Source organism: Paramormyrops kingsleyae, chromosome 24 (genome assembly GCF_048594095.1).
Source record: "Paramormyrops kingsleyae isolate MSU_618 chromosome 24, PKINGS_0.4, whole genome shotgun sequence".
NCBI lineage: Eukaryota > Metazoa > Chordata > Actinopteri > Osteoglossiformes > Mormyridae > Paramormyrops > Paramormyrops kingsleyae.
Genome location: NC_132820.1, coordinates 7,658,979 through 7,679,024, shown reverse-complemented (window position 1 = coordinate 7,679,024; position 20,046 = coordinate 7,658,979). Strand labels below are relative to the sequence as shown.

At 48.4% G+C, this 20,046-nt stretch overlaps 1 protein-coding gene across 8 annotated transcripts in view; it reads left to right on the top strand.

Moving 5' to 3' along the window:
* The window catches only part of LOC111839545 (spectrin beta chain, non-erythrocytic 1-like), a 64,586-nt gene that overhangs the window by 28,054 nt on the left and 16,486 nt on the right, over positions 1–20,046 (top strand). For all 8 annotated transcript variants that reach the window (XM_023803554.2, XM_023803559.2, XM_023803551.2 and 5 more), the window contains 14 exons: positions 8,481–8,632; positions 9,244–9,417; positions 9,532–9,623; positions 9,971–10,051; positions 11,337–11,452; positions 12,755–12,867; positions 12,952–13,139; positions 13,719–13,836; positions 14,041–14,199; positions 14,816–15,118; positions 16,205–16,358; positions 17,249–17,643; positions 18,222–18,485; positions 19,434–19,645. In XM_023803554.2, the coding sequence (XP_023659322.2) occupies positions 8,481–8,632; positions 9,244–9,417; positions 9,532–9,623; positions 9,971–10,051; positions 11,337–11,452; positions 12,755–12,867; positions 12,952–13,139; positions 13,719–13,836; positions 14,041–14,199; positions 14,816–15,118; positions 16,205–16,358; positions 17,249–17,643; positions 18,222–18,485; positions 19,434–19,645 (2,521 nt within the window). The remainder of the gene's footprint in view (positions 1–8,480; positions 8,633–9,243; positions 9,418–9,531; positions 9,624–9,970; positions 10,052–11,336; positions 11,453–12,754; positions 12,868–12,951; positions 13,140–13,718; positions 13,837–14,040; positions 14,200–14,815; positions 15,119–16,204; positions 16,359–17,248; positions 17,644–18,221; positions 18,486–19,433; positions 19,646–20,046) is intronic.

The window sequence follows — 20,046 nt, the reverse complement described above, 5'->3', positions numbered from 1 at the left end:
GTCCTTTCAAGTGTCCCTCAGCGCCCTGCGTGGAGGGGATTAGCGCGGCGGATTTCGTTTCCAGGCGCGGTGTTCCGACAGGCCCCCCGCATATCAGATCTGCCCTAGCGCTCCTCGTCCGCCCTGTCTCACATTCTTGCCTTTCCTCTCGCTCTGATTCTCGCCGCCGCCATACGAAGGCTCTCCCGTGCCGGAGCATTCGCGCACGGTAGGGCGGTTCACGCAGGTCGGCGGGGGCATGCAGGTGGCGCCTGGCTTGTAGCGGTACTGCATGGCACATGGCTCGCATTCCTTCGCAGTCAGCACTGTGTGAAAGTGTGGATCGCCCTCCCACTCTGCTGGGGGGGGGTGCCCTTCGGCGGACAGGAAGTGAAGCACAGTGTAGAATCACCTCCTCTTCCCCCTGCTCGCTACACATTACATGGCTGCGGGGGCAATACAACTTCCATTCTCCTGGAATCTCATTACCCGTCTTTGTGTGGGATCTTCGCCATCATGGGAACATCACTCCTGCTCTCACGCACATTAGTTCTTCTTTATGAGGACTGTATAAATTAGGATTTTGTTCATTTTGTTCATCTGGCATCCTCTGTTGGCCCCTGGAGGTCCCCCCCATCCCCCTTTGAGTTTGGTTCTTCCCAAGGTTTCTTCCTACTAGGGAGTTTTTCCTTGCCACTCTCTCATCTGGCTTGCTCTCTAGGGTCTTTGGGCAGGGATAATGTAAAGCTCTTTGAGACAATGTAATATTGTGATAAAGCGCTACATAAATAAATTTGATTTGAATTGAACTGATGATCTACTTTCTCCATCACTTCCTATCTAATGAAAAAACTTATAATATCTTGAGGTTGGTAACATGCAGCAAACAGCTAAATCAGAAAGCTTTGGTTTATGCTTTATTTGTAGTGTTTTGTATTAATAGAGTAACAGCCCCTTGTGGGGACATCAAAGTTGAGTTTCCCGGTTTGTTATCCTTCTTGGGGCATTTTTACCAAGAAAGGTCCCCTCCTAAACTGTAAACTGGAACTGGCTGGTAGGATTTGCAATGGCTTGGAGATAAGCACTGCACACTGCCTGCCTGCTAGTGTCCCGTACCGACATGCCACTTGTTATACTGGCCCAGCTGGAACAGTGCCACCCAGTGGTCAGAGTCCCAACCCAGCTCACTTACAACCATGCATGTACTTTCTCTGGAAAATTAGGATGTTGTCCTATTGACCTATGCATGTTGGGCAAGCGTACATGCTGTTGGATTTCTAGGATTACAAATGACACGAAAAAAAATACAGGAGTAGAATTTTTTTCCTGAGATGCATAATTATGTGACTGTATAGCACTGAATGTGGCTAAAGCCGTTAACTCAATACCGCTGAGACTTAGTTACGAGGAAGTTAGCAAACATGCCGGTAACGAAGTCGCACATATATATGTCACCAAATAGCTTCTGCGTGTCATTTTTCATGCCTCGGTGATCCAACACGCCTTGCGTGTGTCCCAAGTACGTTACACGTGTTAGTCATCATGCGACACCTTTCGTCTTTAGAGCATGGCTGCAGTACCGGCTGTTTTGCCGCAGATCCAGCGAGATTCTTAAGTATCCAAGCTGTTCCTGACAGTTTCTGTTTGCGACAAGCAGGGAGGAGCCCAGAATGAAGGGGGATGCTGGGAGAAAATCTCGGATGTCAGGAAACTGGGAGAACAGAATGTGTTTTTGTTTTCAAGGAGCCCGAGGTCGTGTGGTGATGACAGGCCGGCCCGCTTTTAAAAATAGCTTATTATAGTGACTTGTAATTTTTAAGATAGGTAGGTCACGCTAGATGTAACACGGCTTATATTTCAGTGTGTGCCTTGGCGGCCCTCTGTGGATCATGTTCTGGTTGAATATCCGGGCGGGTCGCGGTCGTGTGTGGTACCACACGCCATGTCCGTCATTCGTTTAGACGCAGCTTAACGTTGGACCCTGAGGCCATCGAGCACTGACATTGTGCCTCGGAGATGGTTTGTTGTTATTCGGACCAAACGTACAAATTAAATGCAGCGTCCTCCCACTCAGATGCTTCTAAAACGAAAATAACTAGCGAGTAGAGTCCGAAGATTGTAGCTAGCTAGCTGGTTAGCAGAACATGCCACTTCAGCGTCTCCTAAATAACAAACGCGTTTATTTACTGTTTAGCGTAGTGCCTATTTGTGGTCAACACGCAAACGTTCGGTTTGAGCAGGGGTGAACACCACTGCTGACCAATACCCTTTTATTAACAATGTGCCGTAAAAAGAACTCTGCGGGAAATCTGCTTTCGAACCCCAAGTATTTCACTTCCATGTTGAGATGTGAGTCTAACAAGTGATACAGGAGTTGCCTATTCTTTGTCAGAGAGGATGGATTGTTTCTATAAATGATTGGCCCATGAGATACCAGTGATGTGAAAGATATGTAGAAGCTGACGTTTAATGATGACAAAGCTAGCATCTTCTGATAATGCACTGCAAACTTAGGGCGCTTTTCCACCGCACCGGGTACCGTACTTTTGGTACTTCCATAAAGTACCAAAAGTATGGTACTTCTTTTGTGTCGGTTTTCCACTGGCGTAAAAACTGGTACCGGCGCCAAATGACATCATCAAGTGATGACATCATCACAAAGCGCGGTGCGGTACTTCTTTCGTTGAATTCAAACGTCATTATGATCCTTCACGTTCCTGTAGTCCTGCTTAAGTTTTTTGAATTTCAAGCGGCATTGTTCGGTGTTTGACCTGTACCCCATTTCTTCCAAGCGGCTTGCTATTACGGCAAATACTTTATTTCGAGTCGTGCCATCCAAATCCCGCTGGACCTGTTCATTCAGCCATATGACGATTAAAGCCTGTGTTGTGTGTGTTGTCCATCCTTCCATTTAACTTTTTTTTTATATTTTTGTTTCTACTGCTTTTTATTTCGTTTTTCACTGTTCGCTGTGTGTTTCAAAAGATGCCGGTTGTATTTTGTGTTTCAGCGGCAGGCTATTTGCATAACCAATCAACAGCAAATACGTTTGCAAATCCCACCCCAAAGTACCAAAGTAGTACCCCAGCTGGTTTGGCACTTTCGGTACTGGTGCTCGACTGGAAGTCAGTGGAAAAGCGAAAGTACCATACTTTGTGCGGTGGAAAAGCGCCCTTAGCTGACGTCTATGGATGACAAAGCTAGCGTCCTGTGATAACGTACATTTAGCTTAGCATCTCACATCTTATGTTGTGTTTAGCCTTCATTTTCTAAACTGATAACTAAAAACCAAAATGCCCCAAGTACCGTCCCGGATAGCTTTCGCTGCTTGGAATTAGTGAGGTGTCTCGATATTCATCATTGTTTCTTATTTTTGGCATTGGCCCTATAAGTCTGTAACCTGATTGGTTGATCTTGACCTTCAAAACCTTTTACTTTACTGATTTCTTTTTCATGTGAGAGAAGCTGGGTGTTTCCGTTTTAAATATGAAGTAGATTTTTGACATATTTTGACTCCCGGGAGGCCACTGTCACTTTTTAATGTCTAAGTGCCTGCAGTGCCGTTCCTCCCAGTTTTAAAAAATGTTTTCTACGCCTTTTTTTGAGAAATTAAAACTGGCATCAAGCACAACATGCCAACAGACTCGCAGAGCAATCAGATTACCAAGTATATGAGATTTAATTAAAAACTGAAATAAAACCCTATAATTTCAATGTGACACCGGAAGCTTAGTGAAAGTAGCTATTTCTGTGTGTGTATAATAATAATAATAATAATAATAATAATAATAATAACAATATTAATAGTGGTACCTGTGGAGCTGGGGGTTAAGGGCCCTGCTGAAGGGCCCACTGACATGGCTGTTCTGCCAAAGCCAGGACTCAAACCACCGACCTTCCGATCACAGGCACTGAGGCTTAGTTACCTTTCTGTGTCTGTCTGTCTGACCATCCTACCTGTATGTATATTTAGGTGTATCTTGGTGCTCCTTCCTGCTCTGCCTCCAAACCACCCCCCCCCCCCCACGCTCTTATGCAACCCCCACAGCCGGTCCTCCTCGTTGAAGCTGTCCCCTCCGTGTTGGTGACAGGCGGGGGACAGTGGGCCACCTGCAGTGGTGGGGTCCCCGTTATTCCTAAACGGGGGGCTGAGGTCACTCCCTCCCTTTGGGCGTCACCTTTGGATGGCTGTAGAAAATTCTGGAAATGGAGAAGTGACAGCTGCATGGTGACTGGCTCCCTGAAGCGGGAGATCTTCTTCATACCACTGAAATACCTCCAAAGGTGGCGATATCACCATTTTATTTCAAATAATACTTGTTTGAAGTGTTTAATTAAGATCATTGAGATTACAGAAATAAACGAAAATAAAGCCTCAATGCTGCTGGAAGAGCATGCATCACTGCGTTATGTTGGACGCATTTGGATTCATAACTGAAGCGCTGCTTTGTTCCAACGGTTAATCCTCCTTCTCAAAGAACTCCGCAAGGTCACTAGAAGAACTGCCTCCCCCTAGAAATTTTGATTCTTGGTTTTGTTTTAGCTGATTAGTCAAAGACCCTGGTAGCTGAGGAAGTATGACACTCTGCTGTTCAGACTCATGAATCCTGTGGCCAACAGTGTAGGAACATCTCCCAGTGTGGCTCAGGAGGTTAGGACTGTGTGCCTGTGATTGGATGGTTGCTAGTCCAAATCCTGGGGTTGGTCAAGTGTTGGGTCCTTGAGCAAGGCCCTTAGCTCTCAGTTACTCCAAGGCAGGGATGACCGATCTAGAACGGGCCATTGGGTTTTCATAAGTGATGGCTAAATGAAGCTTCATGAACCACTTGCTGTATTTTCTCACCCCACTAGGTGGCAGTCTTGGATCGCTTTCAGTCCATTTTTTTTAAGTGCGCCATCTAGTGGGGTCAAAAAATACAGCAAGTGGTTCATGAAGCTTCATTTGGCCATTACTAGTTTTCACTGCAACTAATTAGAGCACTGATTGGCTGAAGAGTCTTTACACATGGGTTTGAACAGCAGAGCTGAAGGTTATCCCAAAAGCCTGCATGCACACTGGCCCTTTGCCGATAAGATTGGTTACCCCTGCTCCAGGGACTACCTGACTCTACTCTCCGACCTTCATGTTGCTTCAGACTAAGTGTCCAAATAAATGTCAAATGTGCTTTAAGAATCATGTGACTATTCACAGGGCAAGTGTCCTTGTCATTGTGCACTTTAGATTGGTTTGTTTATGTCTAGAAAACCTTTTGTCTATAAAAAAAAAACTGACAATCCGAGTTCAGACCCGATTGTTGTTTACTGCTGGTTCCTTTGTTTTTCCGTAAATGCCGTGTGGTATGTTTGGCTGCCTCCTAGGCAGAGAGGACGTGTGTTTCATGTGATTCTGCGAAGCCGAGGGCTCTCGATGGGCGATGAATCAGCCTGTGACAGTTTTTCATGTTGAACAATGAGAAGAGGAAAAAATGGGAATCAGTGGATAAATGTGGCTTAAAATGTGACACGTTGTTGTGTGGGGGGGGGGGGGGGGGAGGCTCCCTGCTGGATCAGAACCAACACGGGTTTAACGGCTTGGTACAGGGGATTTGCGCCTGTTTGATGCAGCTGTGGCCGACACTGTTGAGTGGAATGTTCTAGATGTTTCCATATTGTTTGCCGGAAGCTGTTGACTGTGACCTTTTTTGAGCTTTGTGCTGAGTCATTTTAAAGTTCTTTGGAAGAGGTCAGAAACGCTGGACCGTCATAAGTTCACCTACCTACTCCGCCCACGACATCACCCCTGACCACACACCCACCTAAATATCAGTCTATAGACGCCTGCCCCCCCCAGAGCGACACCTGCCATGACCCGGGTCCGACTTTATACAGGCATGCAACATTTATTACGCTGGTTATTAACCTCAGACTACACTTTCATAAAGGGTAATCGAAAGAGCCTGTCATTTCGTCCTTTTAATCTTTCGGATATTTACTATGGATGCAAGTTCTAACCTTAAGTACCGGTTCAAACGCCAGTGACGTGATGTGTCTCATTTCATAGGATCAGGTGATTGTTGTTATGAACTGGGGCATCGTGATTTGAAAAGTAAGTGGAGAAAACCTGTTTTTAATATAAAATGACATCAGTGAAGAACTGGGTTGTTTTAAGAGAACCGTTACTGTCCTCTTTGTAAATCCTGCTGATCGACGTCGAAGTGAATCGGCATGCCGCTGTATTCTCACGCTAGACCCAGATTCTGTTTTGAGGACTTTAATATTTAGCCGAGTACCTTCGCACAAAGGAACAAGAGCACCACTCCTTCTGGGCCATAGGGGTGGGGCAATGTGGTCTAACAGCCCCCAGATGAAACCGACAAGCTGGAATTAATAGCCTTTTATTCCGAGAGATTTCGGGAGCTGGGCGTTTCATTGGCGTCAGTTGGATTATGTCTTGCTATACTGGGGTAGAGTTTCCATATCCTTTACTGTGACCCAGGCCCACGTGCTCCCGTTCATTCTGAGGAACACCCCCTGCAGGAACAGCACAAGGGAACCACTTAGACCATCATAATCGTGAAACGGGGATTTGCTTCCGCCAGCCGCAGTGACCTCCATTCCCCACATACGCAGTCCAGCACGGCCCTGTCCTGCTGCAGCGTTCCACTCCCACAGCCCAGATGGCGACGCAGTCGGTGCAGCTCGGCCCGCAGTCATTCTAGTCTTTCTCCAGGTGATCCGCGGTTTATGTAGATGCAGCATTTTTTTATGCAAAGTACAGCATTGGGAAAGAAGGAACATCACATGCTATTAAAAGCACAACAAGCCACTTGACCTAATAATATTAATATTCTCGTATATGTGACGGTGCTGCACAAACTATTTTTTTCCCCCCAGATTCCCATAATGCTTTGCATCCTTCATTTCGAATACGGCCTCTTATAGTTGGGGTTTGTCGTTGTGACCCCTGCGTTGACCTTACCGGCAGCTCTTCGTATTGCCTTAACCCTTGGCCAGCAGGAACCCCATCAGAGGTTGTTCCCACTGCTCTGCGTTAAGTGTCTGGTGTTCAGGTGGCCGAGAGATGTTCCGGATGAGAAGCATCCTCCTAATGACGTTCTTTCACCCTGCCTGCCCTTTATTCTTTTGTTTTCATTAGCTCAGCAAATAAGCATGCCGGAAACACAGGGCACCCGGATAAACATGTTTACTCTTTACAGTGTAATTATCTTTAACCTCACAGCCCTCCACGGAGTCTCTCGATTTCATATTATTGCTGCCTGGCTGAAACACTTCCAAAGCTCTGACCGTTTACCCATAATGCCGTTCTGTCTCAATGTTTTCTTTTTTTTTTTTTGTTATGAATTATTCTGTGAGTTAAGCACATCGGTGCAACACTGTTATGCATTGGATCTGTCACATGCAGGACCGCGCGTGGGTGGCCGGGAGAGGTTTTCCGGAGACTTTTCTGTCATGTTCCTGCCGTACTGCCTATTGCAGAATGCTGCAGGGTGATGTCACAGAGTGCAGAGATCATGTGACTCGCCGATGAGGTCACCGCTTCAACTACAGTGCGGCCCACTTAATTAGGGACCTGTGTGGCCCGCTTCACTGTCGATTATAATTGTTTGCTGGGAACTTCTCGTAGCCTGTCTGTAATGTTGCAGAAACGTTGTCGCGATGTTACATGTATATGTTCTCTGAAATTGATAAGTGTTGCCTGGATTCTACTCCAGAGCTCTTACCGCTCGTAAGCCCAAGGCCGAATCCCTCCCTTTAGCCGTAAAGTCAACGGCTCCTGATGTGAGTGCCGAGTATTTTTACACTGTCGCCCATTTAAAGATGATTGGCCCCTCAGGGTCTCCCGGTATTTCTTGGTCTGGTAGTTTAGTGAGAGCTAAGAAGGTACGGGCTGCACTTGGGTCATTCTCGCAAACTTTTTGAGAATGAAAAAAAGAATTACAATGAGATGCATTGTTTTTTGTGTAGCGCAATTGGACACCACCTTAACTTTTATCTAGGCTATATTAAAACGAAGGCAATGACCTTGAATAGGATAAGCGATTGCAGAAAATGGATGGATGGATGGATGGATATTAAAATGATGTCATTGTTCTGATTTAATGATTTTTTTTTAACCATTTTCATAACACAAAATTAGATTAAATGTTTTTGTCTTTCAGGTTTATTGCATGTAATAAGCAATCAGTTTGTATAATAAGGTGTATGTTTTTGTTTTTTTTTGTCCAATTCTTTTGTCAGTGTTGTCATTTGTTCCCATCTCCCCTGGATTTGATGAAGTACTTTTATTTATTCCAGAAATAAATTGTAATAAAATCAAACTGATTAACTACCCCAGAGGCAAAATCGGCAGTTTAGACAATAAAGTTGTATAATTTGAGTCTGTCTTCAAGCTAATTTTAAACATTAGAGAAAATCAATATGTTACGACAATTAGATTATGAGGAAACTCTATTTCTCTACCTCTAACCCTCCCCCCCTTCCCCCCACCCCGGCTCTTCCAGATGAGCGTGAGGCCGTGCAGAAGAAGACTTTCACCAAATGGGTGAACTCGCACCTGGGTCGCGTCACCTGCCGCATCGGAGATCTGTACACGGACCTGCGTGACGGACGCATGCTGATCCGTCTGCTGGAGGTGCTGTCCAGCGAGCAGCTGGTGAGTGCTGCCTCGGCCACGCCCCCACTTCCTGTCTCTGCTGGGGGGGGCTTTGGGAACCGATGGCCAAGGAGGACACACAGGTGTTTATGTCCAGAGGGCACAGCTGTTGGACTTTTGAATGTACGAAATCGTAACTAGAATGCTAGTCTTCGTTTGAGTCTCCTACTAGTGCCTCTTCTTTGGCTTTTTGGGTGCTGCTCCATTAGTAGCTGTTTTGTTCTATGTGGGCTGTGTGTCCCTTATTCTCCCCCCCCCCCCATAATTAGCTCTAACGATGCTGTCCATCACACAGCTCTACAAAACGGCACGCGTTCTCTGCTATTGTCTGTTCTCCTCCATCCTCTCTTTGAGTCACCCTCTTTTCTTCACCAGTTTTGTGCAATCGTTCGATGCCGGAAACGCTCTTTAGTGTCGTGACAGAAGTTGTCGACATAGAAGGATTAATTCGGGTTTAATAAAAGGAACGACGGCAAGATATAAAATAAATCCACCACCTGGCGGTCTGAGTCCTTTAGAAGTCTGAGTCCTTTAGAAGTCTGAGTCCTTTAGAAGTCTGAGTCCTGAAGTACCGTTTTCTCACCCCTCCCCTCCCCCGCCACCCCCCTCAGCCCAAGCCCACCAAGGGCCGCATGCGGATCCACTGCCTGGAGAACGTCGACAAGGCCTTGCAGTTCCTCAAGGAGCAGAAGGTCCATCTAGAGAACATGGGCTCCCACGACATCGTCGACGGCAACCATCGCCTCACATTGGGCCTGATCTGGACCATCATCCTCCGCTTCCAGGTACCGAGATCACACCCGCAGATGGGCAGTGACGTCACCGGCGTCCGCATCACCTTCTCTTGACTCATCTTGTCTATATTGCTGAGTAATGGGTGAGGGGGGCTGTCCCTGCAGATCCAGGACATCAGCGTGGAGACTGAGGACAACAAGGAGAAGAAGTCAGCAAAGGACGCCTTGCTGCTTTGGTGCCAGATGAAGACTGCAGGGTAAGGGGGGGGGGGGGGGGGGGGGAGAAGTAGGTGACATCATTAACGTTTCATTGGTCAGATAGTGTCTGGTTCCACCCTATTCTAGAGCAACGCTTCTCAACCCGGTCCTTGTGGATCCCTAGATAGTCCATGTTTCTGCTCCCTCCCAGCTCCCAACACACCTGTACCAGGTATTCGGTGTTCCTGATTGGCTGGGAGTGGGGAGGGAGCAAAAAAGTGTATCGTCTGTGGGTCCCCGAGGACCGGGTGTGGAAGCACTGTTCTAGAGCGTCACTCTTAGCACGGGCCTCAATGGGCTTCACAGGCATGGTTTTCCGGACGCTCACTTGCCCCTCTCCGCAAAGGTACCCCAATGTCAACGTCCACAACTTCACGACCAGCTGGCGGGACGGCCTGGCGTTCAACGCCATCGTACACAAGCACAGGTAACCACGCCTTCGCCGACAGATCGGGTCATCGCTGAAACGCGTTTTATTTTTCTGCATATAGTGAAGAGTTTCGTAACACTTAATAGGGGGGGTTTCCTCGATCACGCAATGGAGGAGCATCTGCAGCTGACCTCGCAGTCTGTTACGTCGTCTAGGAGAGATTCTCCGCTCCCCTGTTCCGTGTCAGCTCCTCCACGCATCCAAACCCCACTGCTTTGCCGTAGCGAATGACGGAGACCAGGGAATTTACTGACCTAGAAAACGGAAGCCGTTCTTATGCGGCTCACGTAACGCTCGAAAGACTAAAGTTGGAGTTTGGCTCCATCTGCTGGGCTAAATGCTGACCCAGAGCGATGCAGTTTATAGAGAGATTATTCCGGCTGACTTACCTGAAAAGGACTTGAACAGCGATGCTGCCTCATTTCCGCGTAACCTCAATACTTCAGTTGAATGCACCTCTCAGTATCTGCAGCTGGAGGGCAAAGGATTCTGTTACAGGTTAAAAGGAGAGTGAAATTGACTGTTATTAAGTAAATGTATTGCTGGCGAGCTTCCAAGGGCGACATGTCCGGTATTTGCAATGGAGACGGATGGAGATGAACTTCCCAGGTGAATCGGACTTTATTAACTGCTCAATAACGTAAAAAAAAAGAGCAGATTAATTGAGTCATTGACTGACTGATTGGTAGACTGATAGTAGCAACGACACAGTAAAAAATAATAAATACCACTTCAACTACTAAAAATTAATAGTAAGCAGTCCCAGAGTTAAGAAAGACCTACTTATGGACAGCTCTTGCTTTCGAATGGATTGCCATAAAGCCCATTATATAAACTTAAAGACAGACATAAGGAACACATCATGTTTCTATAACACGCTTAACTTAATCTATTACCATAAGTATGTAATATATTAATACTTAATATCTTAATATCAATTTAATATTTGCTGAAGCAGTTCAGGTTAACCATGTTGTTTAATTGCTTAACACAAGGGTCTCCAACTCCGGTCCTGGAGAGCTACTATCCAGTAGGTTTTCTATCCTACCTGGCTTCTGATGAACCACACCAGTTCTCAGGTAAATACCAGGAGCAGGTGTGGCTCATCAGTAGTCAGGTAGGATAGAAAACTCACTGGATAGTAGCTCTCTAGGACCAGAGTTGGAGACCCCTGGCTTAACACCTGCTTTGATTTCTGGTTGCACACATCATTAACCACTACGCCCCCAAGGCGTCCAAAGTGACTGACGTATTGACTTATGGCGTCGCGGCCGTCACGCAGGCCGGACCTGATCGAGTTCGACACTCTGAAGAGGTCCAACGCCCACTACAACCTGCAGAACGCCTTCAACGTGGCTGAGAAGGAGCTGGGCCTCACCAAGCTGCTCGACCCCGAGGGTGAGTCTGCTTCCGACCCGGTGCGATGGTGCGGCTCTGGGGTTCTTCAGGGGCCGTGACCCGGGTCTCGAGCCGGTGGGCCTGAACGATCCCCGTAATCCCACTCTGTCTGTGTCTCCGACTCACCAGCTTATTAACTGGCATTAAAATGAAAAATACGCTTTAATCATGGCGTGCCTGTCAAAGACGCAGCAGTAACTATCCAACTAACAGGTTAACATTCCCAGAACTTCAGCTATCACTATTTAAAGGTCCTCTCAAAACTCAGAACTTTCTCGCTGAGACATTTTAACAAAGGTTCTGTAAATATTAGCATGGTAACATTATTACTTGAACATCTTTTTTAACATAATTAACGTTGAAAAATATTGGTTTATAATAAAATGTTATTTTTTGAAAGTACTATATGCATATATATATATTCACACATATGTGTAGCTTTGAACCCATGACCTTAAGGTGTAAAGTGATAGTGTTTCCCGCTGCCCTTCATGTATTTTTATATCATTAGTCTTCATTGCAGTGGTACTTGAAGTACTGGGTACTCATTCCTGGAACACTGTACTATTTGGACGTTTCCATGCCTTAAAACTAACGTTTGGTAAATGGTCCTAGAAATAATGATTTTTTTGCTGGGTACACAAGAAAAAAACGACCCGACAGTCGGTTGAAACCATGGGAATAACTGGATGACAAAGCAATCGATGTTCCACCAGTGCGACACATTCACGCATCACTGATGATTAGGTATCGCTGATTGGCTGATCACTATCGCTTATGGTTAATTGAAACTTTCACTGTAAGTAGAGATGGTTCATCTGTACAGAAGATGGATGATGTTGTTTGAGCCTCCAGACTTTTCCCGTGTCTGAGGGAATCTTTGAAAATGTGCCACCCTGACTGTAAAAGGGAGGCAGTAACTTTTGTTAGGCAAAATAATTTCTAGAACCTTCTAGTCAAAGCATGAATGCTGCCTCAAGCACAGGGGGATCTTGGGAAGGATTATAGCAACTAGGACGTGGCTGAAGAGGAGATGTGGGCCAAGCTGGCACAGTGAAGCCTGGTGCATTATGACTGTAAACCATGGAAACTCAGGCTTGGCTCAATGGATGGGATTATGGAGTTTAATGGAGTGCTAAGAATGTATGGGGTGGACGAGTAAATAAAGTCACCATTAGCCAATGATATGTTTTGAATCCTTGAGTGACAGGGCCAATCAGCTATCAGCTGGTGATAGTGGCCCCGCCCCCATGTATACGCCCCTGCCAGGTAGAACTTTAATCCCCTCTTGTAATTGGGCAGATGTCAACGTGGATCAGCCGGACGAGAAGTCCATCATCACCTATGTGGCCACCTACTACCACTACTTCTCCAAGATGAAGGCCCTGGCTGTGGAGGGCAAAAGGATTGGCAAGGTGAGGTGCATTGTGGGAAAAAGAACACGGGGGCGGGGCATCCGAGACATACCGGCCTGGTGTCACCTCCCGCCTTGCCGGCAGGTGCTGGACTACGCCATCGAGGCTGACCAGCTGATCGAGAAGTACGAGACGCTGGCGTCGGAACTGCTGCAGTGGATCGAGCAGACCATCATCACGCTGAACGACCGGCAGCTCGCCAACTCCCTGGGCGGAGTCCAGAACCAGCTGCAGGCCTTTAACACATACCGGACCGTGGAGAAGCCCCCCAAGTGAGCGCCAACCCAAGGGGGGGGGGTGAAATGGTGTCATCCCAGTTAACAATGAACCACAGAAATGTACTGCCCAGTCCTGCACATCTTTATGTCCCATTCTCTAGCACTGGGACTTACATAATCCTTTTGGCTATATGCTAATCCAAATCCAGTTCCGCAATGGTGAATTTTAAAATAATACTGTGTAAAGGACTGGAGCAAGTCAAGCAGAGATCTTAATTGGGACCCGTCCGTAATGTGCTTTGCCCCTTTGGGTCGAAATATGCGACGTTATGTCCTGTCAGTCCCAACTGGCAAAATCCAGCCATGGGGATTTTATTAAAGTGGTTTAGCACAATTTATAGTGTAAGTGAAGTCTGCTCTTACCCAATAGCCATTCGCCCATAAACAGTTTCTAAATAATTTAGTGATTAATTTAACATCATATGGCCAAAGTGTTGCTTATTAGGTGTGTGTGTGTCATCCAATGTGCCTACAATGTGATAAAAACCTGCTATTTTGACGTTGTGGGGACTATGTTTTCAGTATTCTGTGACTGTAATCAAAAGACCCGTGTCTGTGTTTGCTTGTGCACAGGTTTACGGAGAAGGGGAACCTGGAGGTCCTGCTGTTCACCATCCAGAGCAAAATGAGAGCCAACAACCAGAAGGTCTACATGCCCAGGGAGGGCAAGCTCATCTCGGACATCAACAAGGTGCTGCGGCGCGCGCACACACGCGCGCACACACGCACACACACACACACACGCACACACACAGACCCTGAACAGGCCCACTCCTTGAACATCATTCCTGAGCATGGCAGTGAAAGAAGGTTTGATATTGGCAGTCGATGCAGCCAATGGCTGAGAAAGAGGGAGGCGGTCCCTTAAAATTCTAGCTTTGCTATTGGCCGACAGGCGTGGGAGCGGCTGGAGAAGGCGGAGCACGAGCGTGAGCTGGCGCTGCGCAACGAGCTGATTCGCCAGGAGAAGCTGGAGATGCTGGCGGCGCGCTTCGACCGCAAGGCGGCCATGAGGGAGACCTGGCTGAGCGAGAACCAGCGGCTCGTCTCGCAGGTGCGGCGCCATGTTGCCACCATGCGGACCATAGCATGTTAGCATAGCATGTTAGCGCCCTGCATGACCAGAGGTAGCGGTCACCAAATGTGACAGAGAGGAGCCCGTGACCACATTTTTGAAATAAACAACAAGACCACAGAACAACGTGTGCAAATGGGAAGCAAAAATTCAGCCCATCTAGGTTCTTTTGAATAAACATATCTACGCGTTGGTTAAACAATCTAGATCTAGACGAAAATCTAGAGCAGGCCTGCACCTCTGCGTCATCACATGAATGTATTCAAATGAGAAGCAGAAATTCAGCTATTTTATTTGGATAAAAAAATATCTACACTTTGGTAAAACTAAAGACTATGTCTGGAAGAATATCTTCAGCTGGTCTGTACCTCATCAGAATGACATGTATAAATGCTGTATAAAATATGTATAAAAAGTTAATTTGGGTGAAAAATACCTAGCTTTGGTAAAATTTCTGACAATATCTAGAAAAAAACTAGAGATGCCTGTGTTTCTGCATCATCACATATATATTTAAGCTGGTCCTTAACTAGTTTCCATTTGTGGCATGAAATTGGGAGGTTCACTGTCTTTCTGGCTGTCCCTGACCTGCCAGGACAACTTTGGCATGGAGCTGGGTGCCGTGGAAGCGGCCACGCGGAAACACGAGGCCATCGAGACGGACATCGGGGCGTACGGGGAGCGCGTGGCCGCCGTGGAGGCGGTGGCGCGCGAGCTGGAGGTGGAGGGATACCACGAGGTGCGGCGCGTGCTGGCGCGGCGCGACAACGTGCTGCGGCTGTGGGAGTACCTGCGCGAGCTGCTGGCGGCGAGGCGCGAGAGGCTGCAGGCCCACCGCGACCTGCAGAGGCTGCTGCAGGAGATGAGCTACATCATGGACTGGATGGCCGACATGAAGGTACGGCCCATGCTGCATCCAATGGAAACCGCCATTTAGGGACACGCCCACTGACAGGAAGTGCCTGTGATTGGGTCAAAGGTAGGAGGAGGCTGGACCATCTTAGTGTCCTAACACTGCTATTGGCTGCCTAGCAAGAGCTCATTTGCATAAAATATAGTGACATGTTGAATTCTTTATATGAATTTGAGTTGCAATATTCCGCAACCCTGCTCAGCCAGAGCAGCTGGAATTTGGCTGGATGGCAAACGTGATTCAGGTCCATTCTTTCTTCCATCTTCTAGTAAGCTATTCCCGTCCTGCAGTCCATAGTCCCAGGACATATGGCCAGGCTAACTGGTGTCTCGAAATTGCCTGCAGTACATGAATATGGGGTGAGAGTGATTCTGTGTGTGTGTGCCTGTGTTTTTTAATAACTACATTGCGGGGACCGGATTTCCAGATTTTATTAGAAACCTGTTATGGTGACGTTGTGGGGACAATTTTTTTCGGTCCCCACAAGGATAACCTTGGTGTTACAAAAATCTGTGTCTGCACTCAAGATATTAAAAATGGCAAAAGGCTTGAGTTTTGTTCGGTTACTGATGGTTTAGGTTAGGGCTGGGTAGAGGTTAAGGTTGTTATAGTTAGGACTGGGCTTATGCCCATAGAAATGAATGGTCAGTCCCCATAAAGATATGAATACTTGGACTGTGTGTGTGTGTGTGAGTGGGCATATGTTCCCTGCAAAGGGCTGGCATCCTGTCCAGGGTGTCCCCCAACTCGGTGTCCTGTGCTTCTAGGAATGGCTCCAGGCCACCCCCCCCCCCCCCCCACCCCCGACACAAGCCAGATGGCATTTAAAATTTAACTTAACAAACCATCACTGCCTCGTGCTCCATTCGGAAATATCCTTCACGTTCTTCTCCCCCCTCGCTCACATGATTATCGGAATACACGCTAACGCGCTAACTCTCACGCGCTGGCCTGATATTATTATCGGAATACGTATTACGGAATACGTATTCCGATATGTATTATCGGAATACACGCTAACGTGCTAACTCTCACGCGCTGGCCTGATACCCCCCACCCCCCACCCCCTAGGGGCGTCTGCAGTCCCAGGACAGCGGGAAGCACCTGCACGACGTGGAGGACCGGCTGCAGACGCACACGCTGGTGGAGGCGGACATCTCGGCGCAGGCGGAGAGGGTGCGGGCTGTGCAGGCGGCTGCCCTGCGCTTCACCAGCATCCATCAGAGTGAGTGTGGGGGGGGGGGCTTCGGGAGGTGACGTCCTGCCGGTAGTAATCTGACAAGTACAATGTTCGCACTGTATATATGGTTATATAGGTTAGCCTGGGTTAGTAACGGCCAAATGAAGCTTCATGGAAGATTTGCTTTATTTTTTCACCCCCGTTAGATGGTACTCTTGGTTTGCTTTGGGGCAGGGGTCACCAACTGTATCATACCCGGCTTCGGATGAGCCATACCTGTTCTCAGGTAAATTCCAGGAGCAGGTGTGGCTCATCAGAAGCCAGGTAGGATAGAAAACCTACTGGATAGTAGCTCTCCAGGACCGGAGTTGGAGACCCCTGCTTTGGGCATACTTTGAGTGCTTTTTTTGAACAGAGAGCACCATCTAGTGGTCTCACAAAATACAGCAAGTGGTTCATGAGCTTCATTTGGCCATCATTACTCTGGGTGATGTTTTTAAGCATAAAACTCTTACAGATGAGTCAGAAAAATTACAGTTTTATCTAATTCCTGTCACCACAACCTTGTACTGAATAAGTGTGTACGAAAGATGGATAGATGGATAAATCGGTGGATGGATGGATAGATTGATGCGTCGATAGATGGGTCTGCTATAACACTTATAAAGATAAATTAGATCAGACTTACTAGGGGCAGTCGCAGGCTTTACCTAAAGTGAGGGGCGTATACAGGGGCGGAGCTATGCGGCATAGGCCTCAGCTAAAAGCTGATTGGTCCTCAGAGTGCCCCTCCCATGTCACTCACTGATTCAAAAAATATTATTGGCCAGTTATAAGGCTGGCCTTCTGTATGAATTATGCCTCTAAAAAATCCTAGAATGGCCACTACCTAAGGTGATCCCACTCATTCGCCTCCCCCCCCCTCGCTCACGCAGCCTACAAGCCATGTGACCCCGCCCTGGTCAGTGAGAAGGTGTTGCGGCTGGGCCGTGCCTACGACGAGCTGGGCCAGCTGGCGGGCCAGAGGCGTGTCCGTCTGGAGGACTCGCGTCGCCTCTGGCAGTTCCTGTGGGAGGTGGGCGAGGAGGCGGCCTGGGTCCGCGAACAGGAGCAGATCCTGGCGGCGGGCGAATCGGGCCGCGACCTCAGCTCGGCGCTGCACCTGCTCAGCAAGCACGAGGCCTTCCGGGACGAGATGGCTGCCCGCTACGGGCCCCTGGGTCACAGCATCGCTGCCGGCGAGGCCCTCGTGCATGAGGGCCACTTTGGGGCCCCCGAGGTTTTGGAGCGGATCCACGATGTCCGGGCGCAGTGGACGCACCTAGAGGAGGTGAGGGCCTGGGGCCCCGGGAATGATGTGTAAGGCTACAGATTGCTCCACCTTTATTATGAATGGGGGTGGAGTCACACACATTTCGTATTGTGATTGGACGACGGCTTTGGCCTGGGCTTTATTCAGGGCCAGCCCAACCCTTTTTGGGTGCCCTAAGCAAAATTTGATTAACCTAGTTTCCTAGTTCTGAGAGGCTGATCAGATGGATGGGGGCCCCCTGGTGTCGACTGGGCACTTAGCAGTTCTTTATTTCTCGTTTGACTTGGGCCGGTCCCATCTGGTTCTCCACTTTGATAGCATGCAGTGTTTATGAGGTGTGTCATTGTTGTCTGAATAATGGAGTTATTTTCTGAATGGTTTCGCTGTGCGATTCAGCCCGCAGAACTGGTATGAGTTTTTTTTTTTCTGTGGTTCATTGTTAACTTTTTATGAGAAGCTTTCTGTCAGCACTGGCTGAGTCACACAGGGCCACAGAGTGGGTGGAGCAGAATCCCTGCTCAATTGCGATGGACGCGTTTGACGGGAATGACATCCAGCTCGCACATCTGGCCTTAATCCCTCCGCCTCCCCACCAGGCCTCCCGAGAGAGGGAACAGCACCTCCGTGAGGCTGTGGCGCTGCACCAGTTCCAGACGGACGCCAACGACATGGAGGCGTGGATCCTGGAGACGCTGCGGCGGGTGTCCAGCCCAGATCTGGGCCACGACGAGTTCTCCACGCAGACGCTGGCGCGCAAGCAGAGGGAGGTGGAGGAGGAGATCCAGAGCCACCGCATTCTCATCGACTCGCTGCACGAGCAGGCGCTGGGCTTGCCCCCCGCCTACGCCCGCTCCCCCCAGGTCAGCACCCACGCCCTCCCTGCTGTCCCTAACTCCGACATGTATAGCCAGCATCGCGGCACCTAGACCAGAGGTGGGGGTCCCTCACCCATCAGTATGAAAGTCCATCATTTGTGCAACAGTGCCAGTCAAGTCATTAATCCTGAACTTCCCATTCCCCGGGTCCGTAAACCAGTCTACGTCAAAAGTTGGGGAACCCCTACATTAAGATGACATAAGCAAGCAGCGGGGGCGCCATCTTCTGGGGGGGACAGCGACTTAGCAAGCCAATTTCACTTGGTCTCAGACAGGGTTGAGCGGCTGAAGCTTACCTAGGGTTCCACAAGGGCTTGACCGGCACCGTGTCCATGCCTCCAGGGCCGCTGTAATGCACAGGCTTACCCAGGCTGCAGTCCAGGGGCCTCTGCTAAAAGGGGCTCAAAAAGTCCCCCCCCTCTCTGGTTGGTGGGGGGGGGGGTAAGCATGTTAATATGTTCCTGCATGCATGATTTCACTTTTAAGATGAAGTAAGGAGCATGCGATGATTACAGCGCATTGCCGCACCTACCACATGACAAACCACCTCAGGGATGAGAACCTGAGTGCAACCATGCGGCGGGTGATTCCTCAGCACCACACTAGTCCGAATGGACCAGTGTGAGACTTTTCTGGTGGCTAGAAATCCAATCCTGCTACCAACACCCAAGTTATTCCCCTGTAAGTTGGAGAACCTCCTCATAGGACTGGAGGTAGATTAACGTCACACCCAGGATGAAACGATTGCAGGTTAAGGGCCTTTGCTCAAGGGCCCAATATAGTAGAATCACTCTGGGCCGGGTTTGCTGATTCTGCAACCCCAATCAAAAGGTCACCCTCCCAGTGCAGTAACTGCTGTGGCCAGCAGGGGGCTGCAAACGCGTGATTGGAGTGGCGGTAAACACCGCTTTTGCTGTCGCCCCTCCCAACCAGGTCGAAGGTCGACTTCCCGCCATCGAGCAGCGCTACGAGGAGCTGGAGGCGCTGTCGGTGGCGCGGAGGCAGGCCCTGGAGGGGGCGCTAGCCCTGTACCGCATGTTCAGCGAGGCGGGCGCCTGTCAGCTGTGGGTCGGCGAGAAGGAGCAGTGGCTGCACAACATGGAGATCCCCACCAAGCTGGAGGACCTGGAGGTGGTGCAGCAGAGGTGAGATGGAGCAGGAAGGTCAGGGGAAGCTGGTCAGGAAGGGGAGGGAAGCATGGAGATGATTCCGGAATATCAAGCTGGGCCACAGTGTCGCCTTCTGAGCAGCTTAACGTAGAGCGATTTATTGGCGATCGTCATTCGCCTTTAACATTAATTCCTCTTCTGTTCTTTTTAATTCTTCTTATTGATAGTTATTTTTGTGACAGATTATCGAAATTAACGGGTACTTCATTCTGCAGGATGTCAAAAATCAACAAACAACAAATCAGAATCACAATCGCAAAGATCTTTTTTGGCTAAGTAGATGAAACATACAAGGAATGTGTCTCGGTGAATGTGCCCCAGTTTAAAATGCAACATGCAAGACAATTTAAAGATGATTTGTGTATATGTGAAATTTT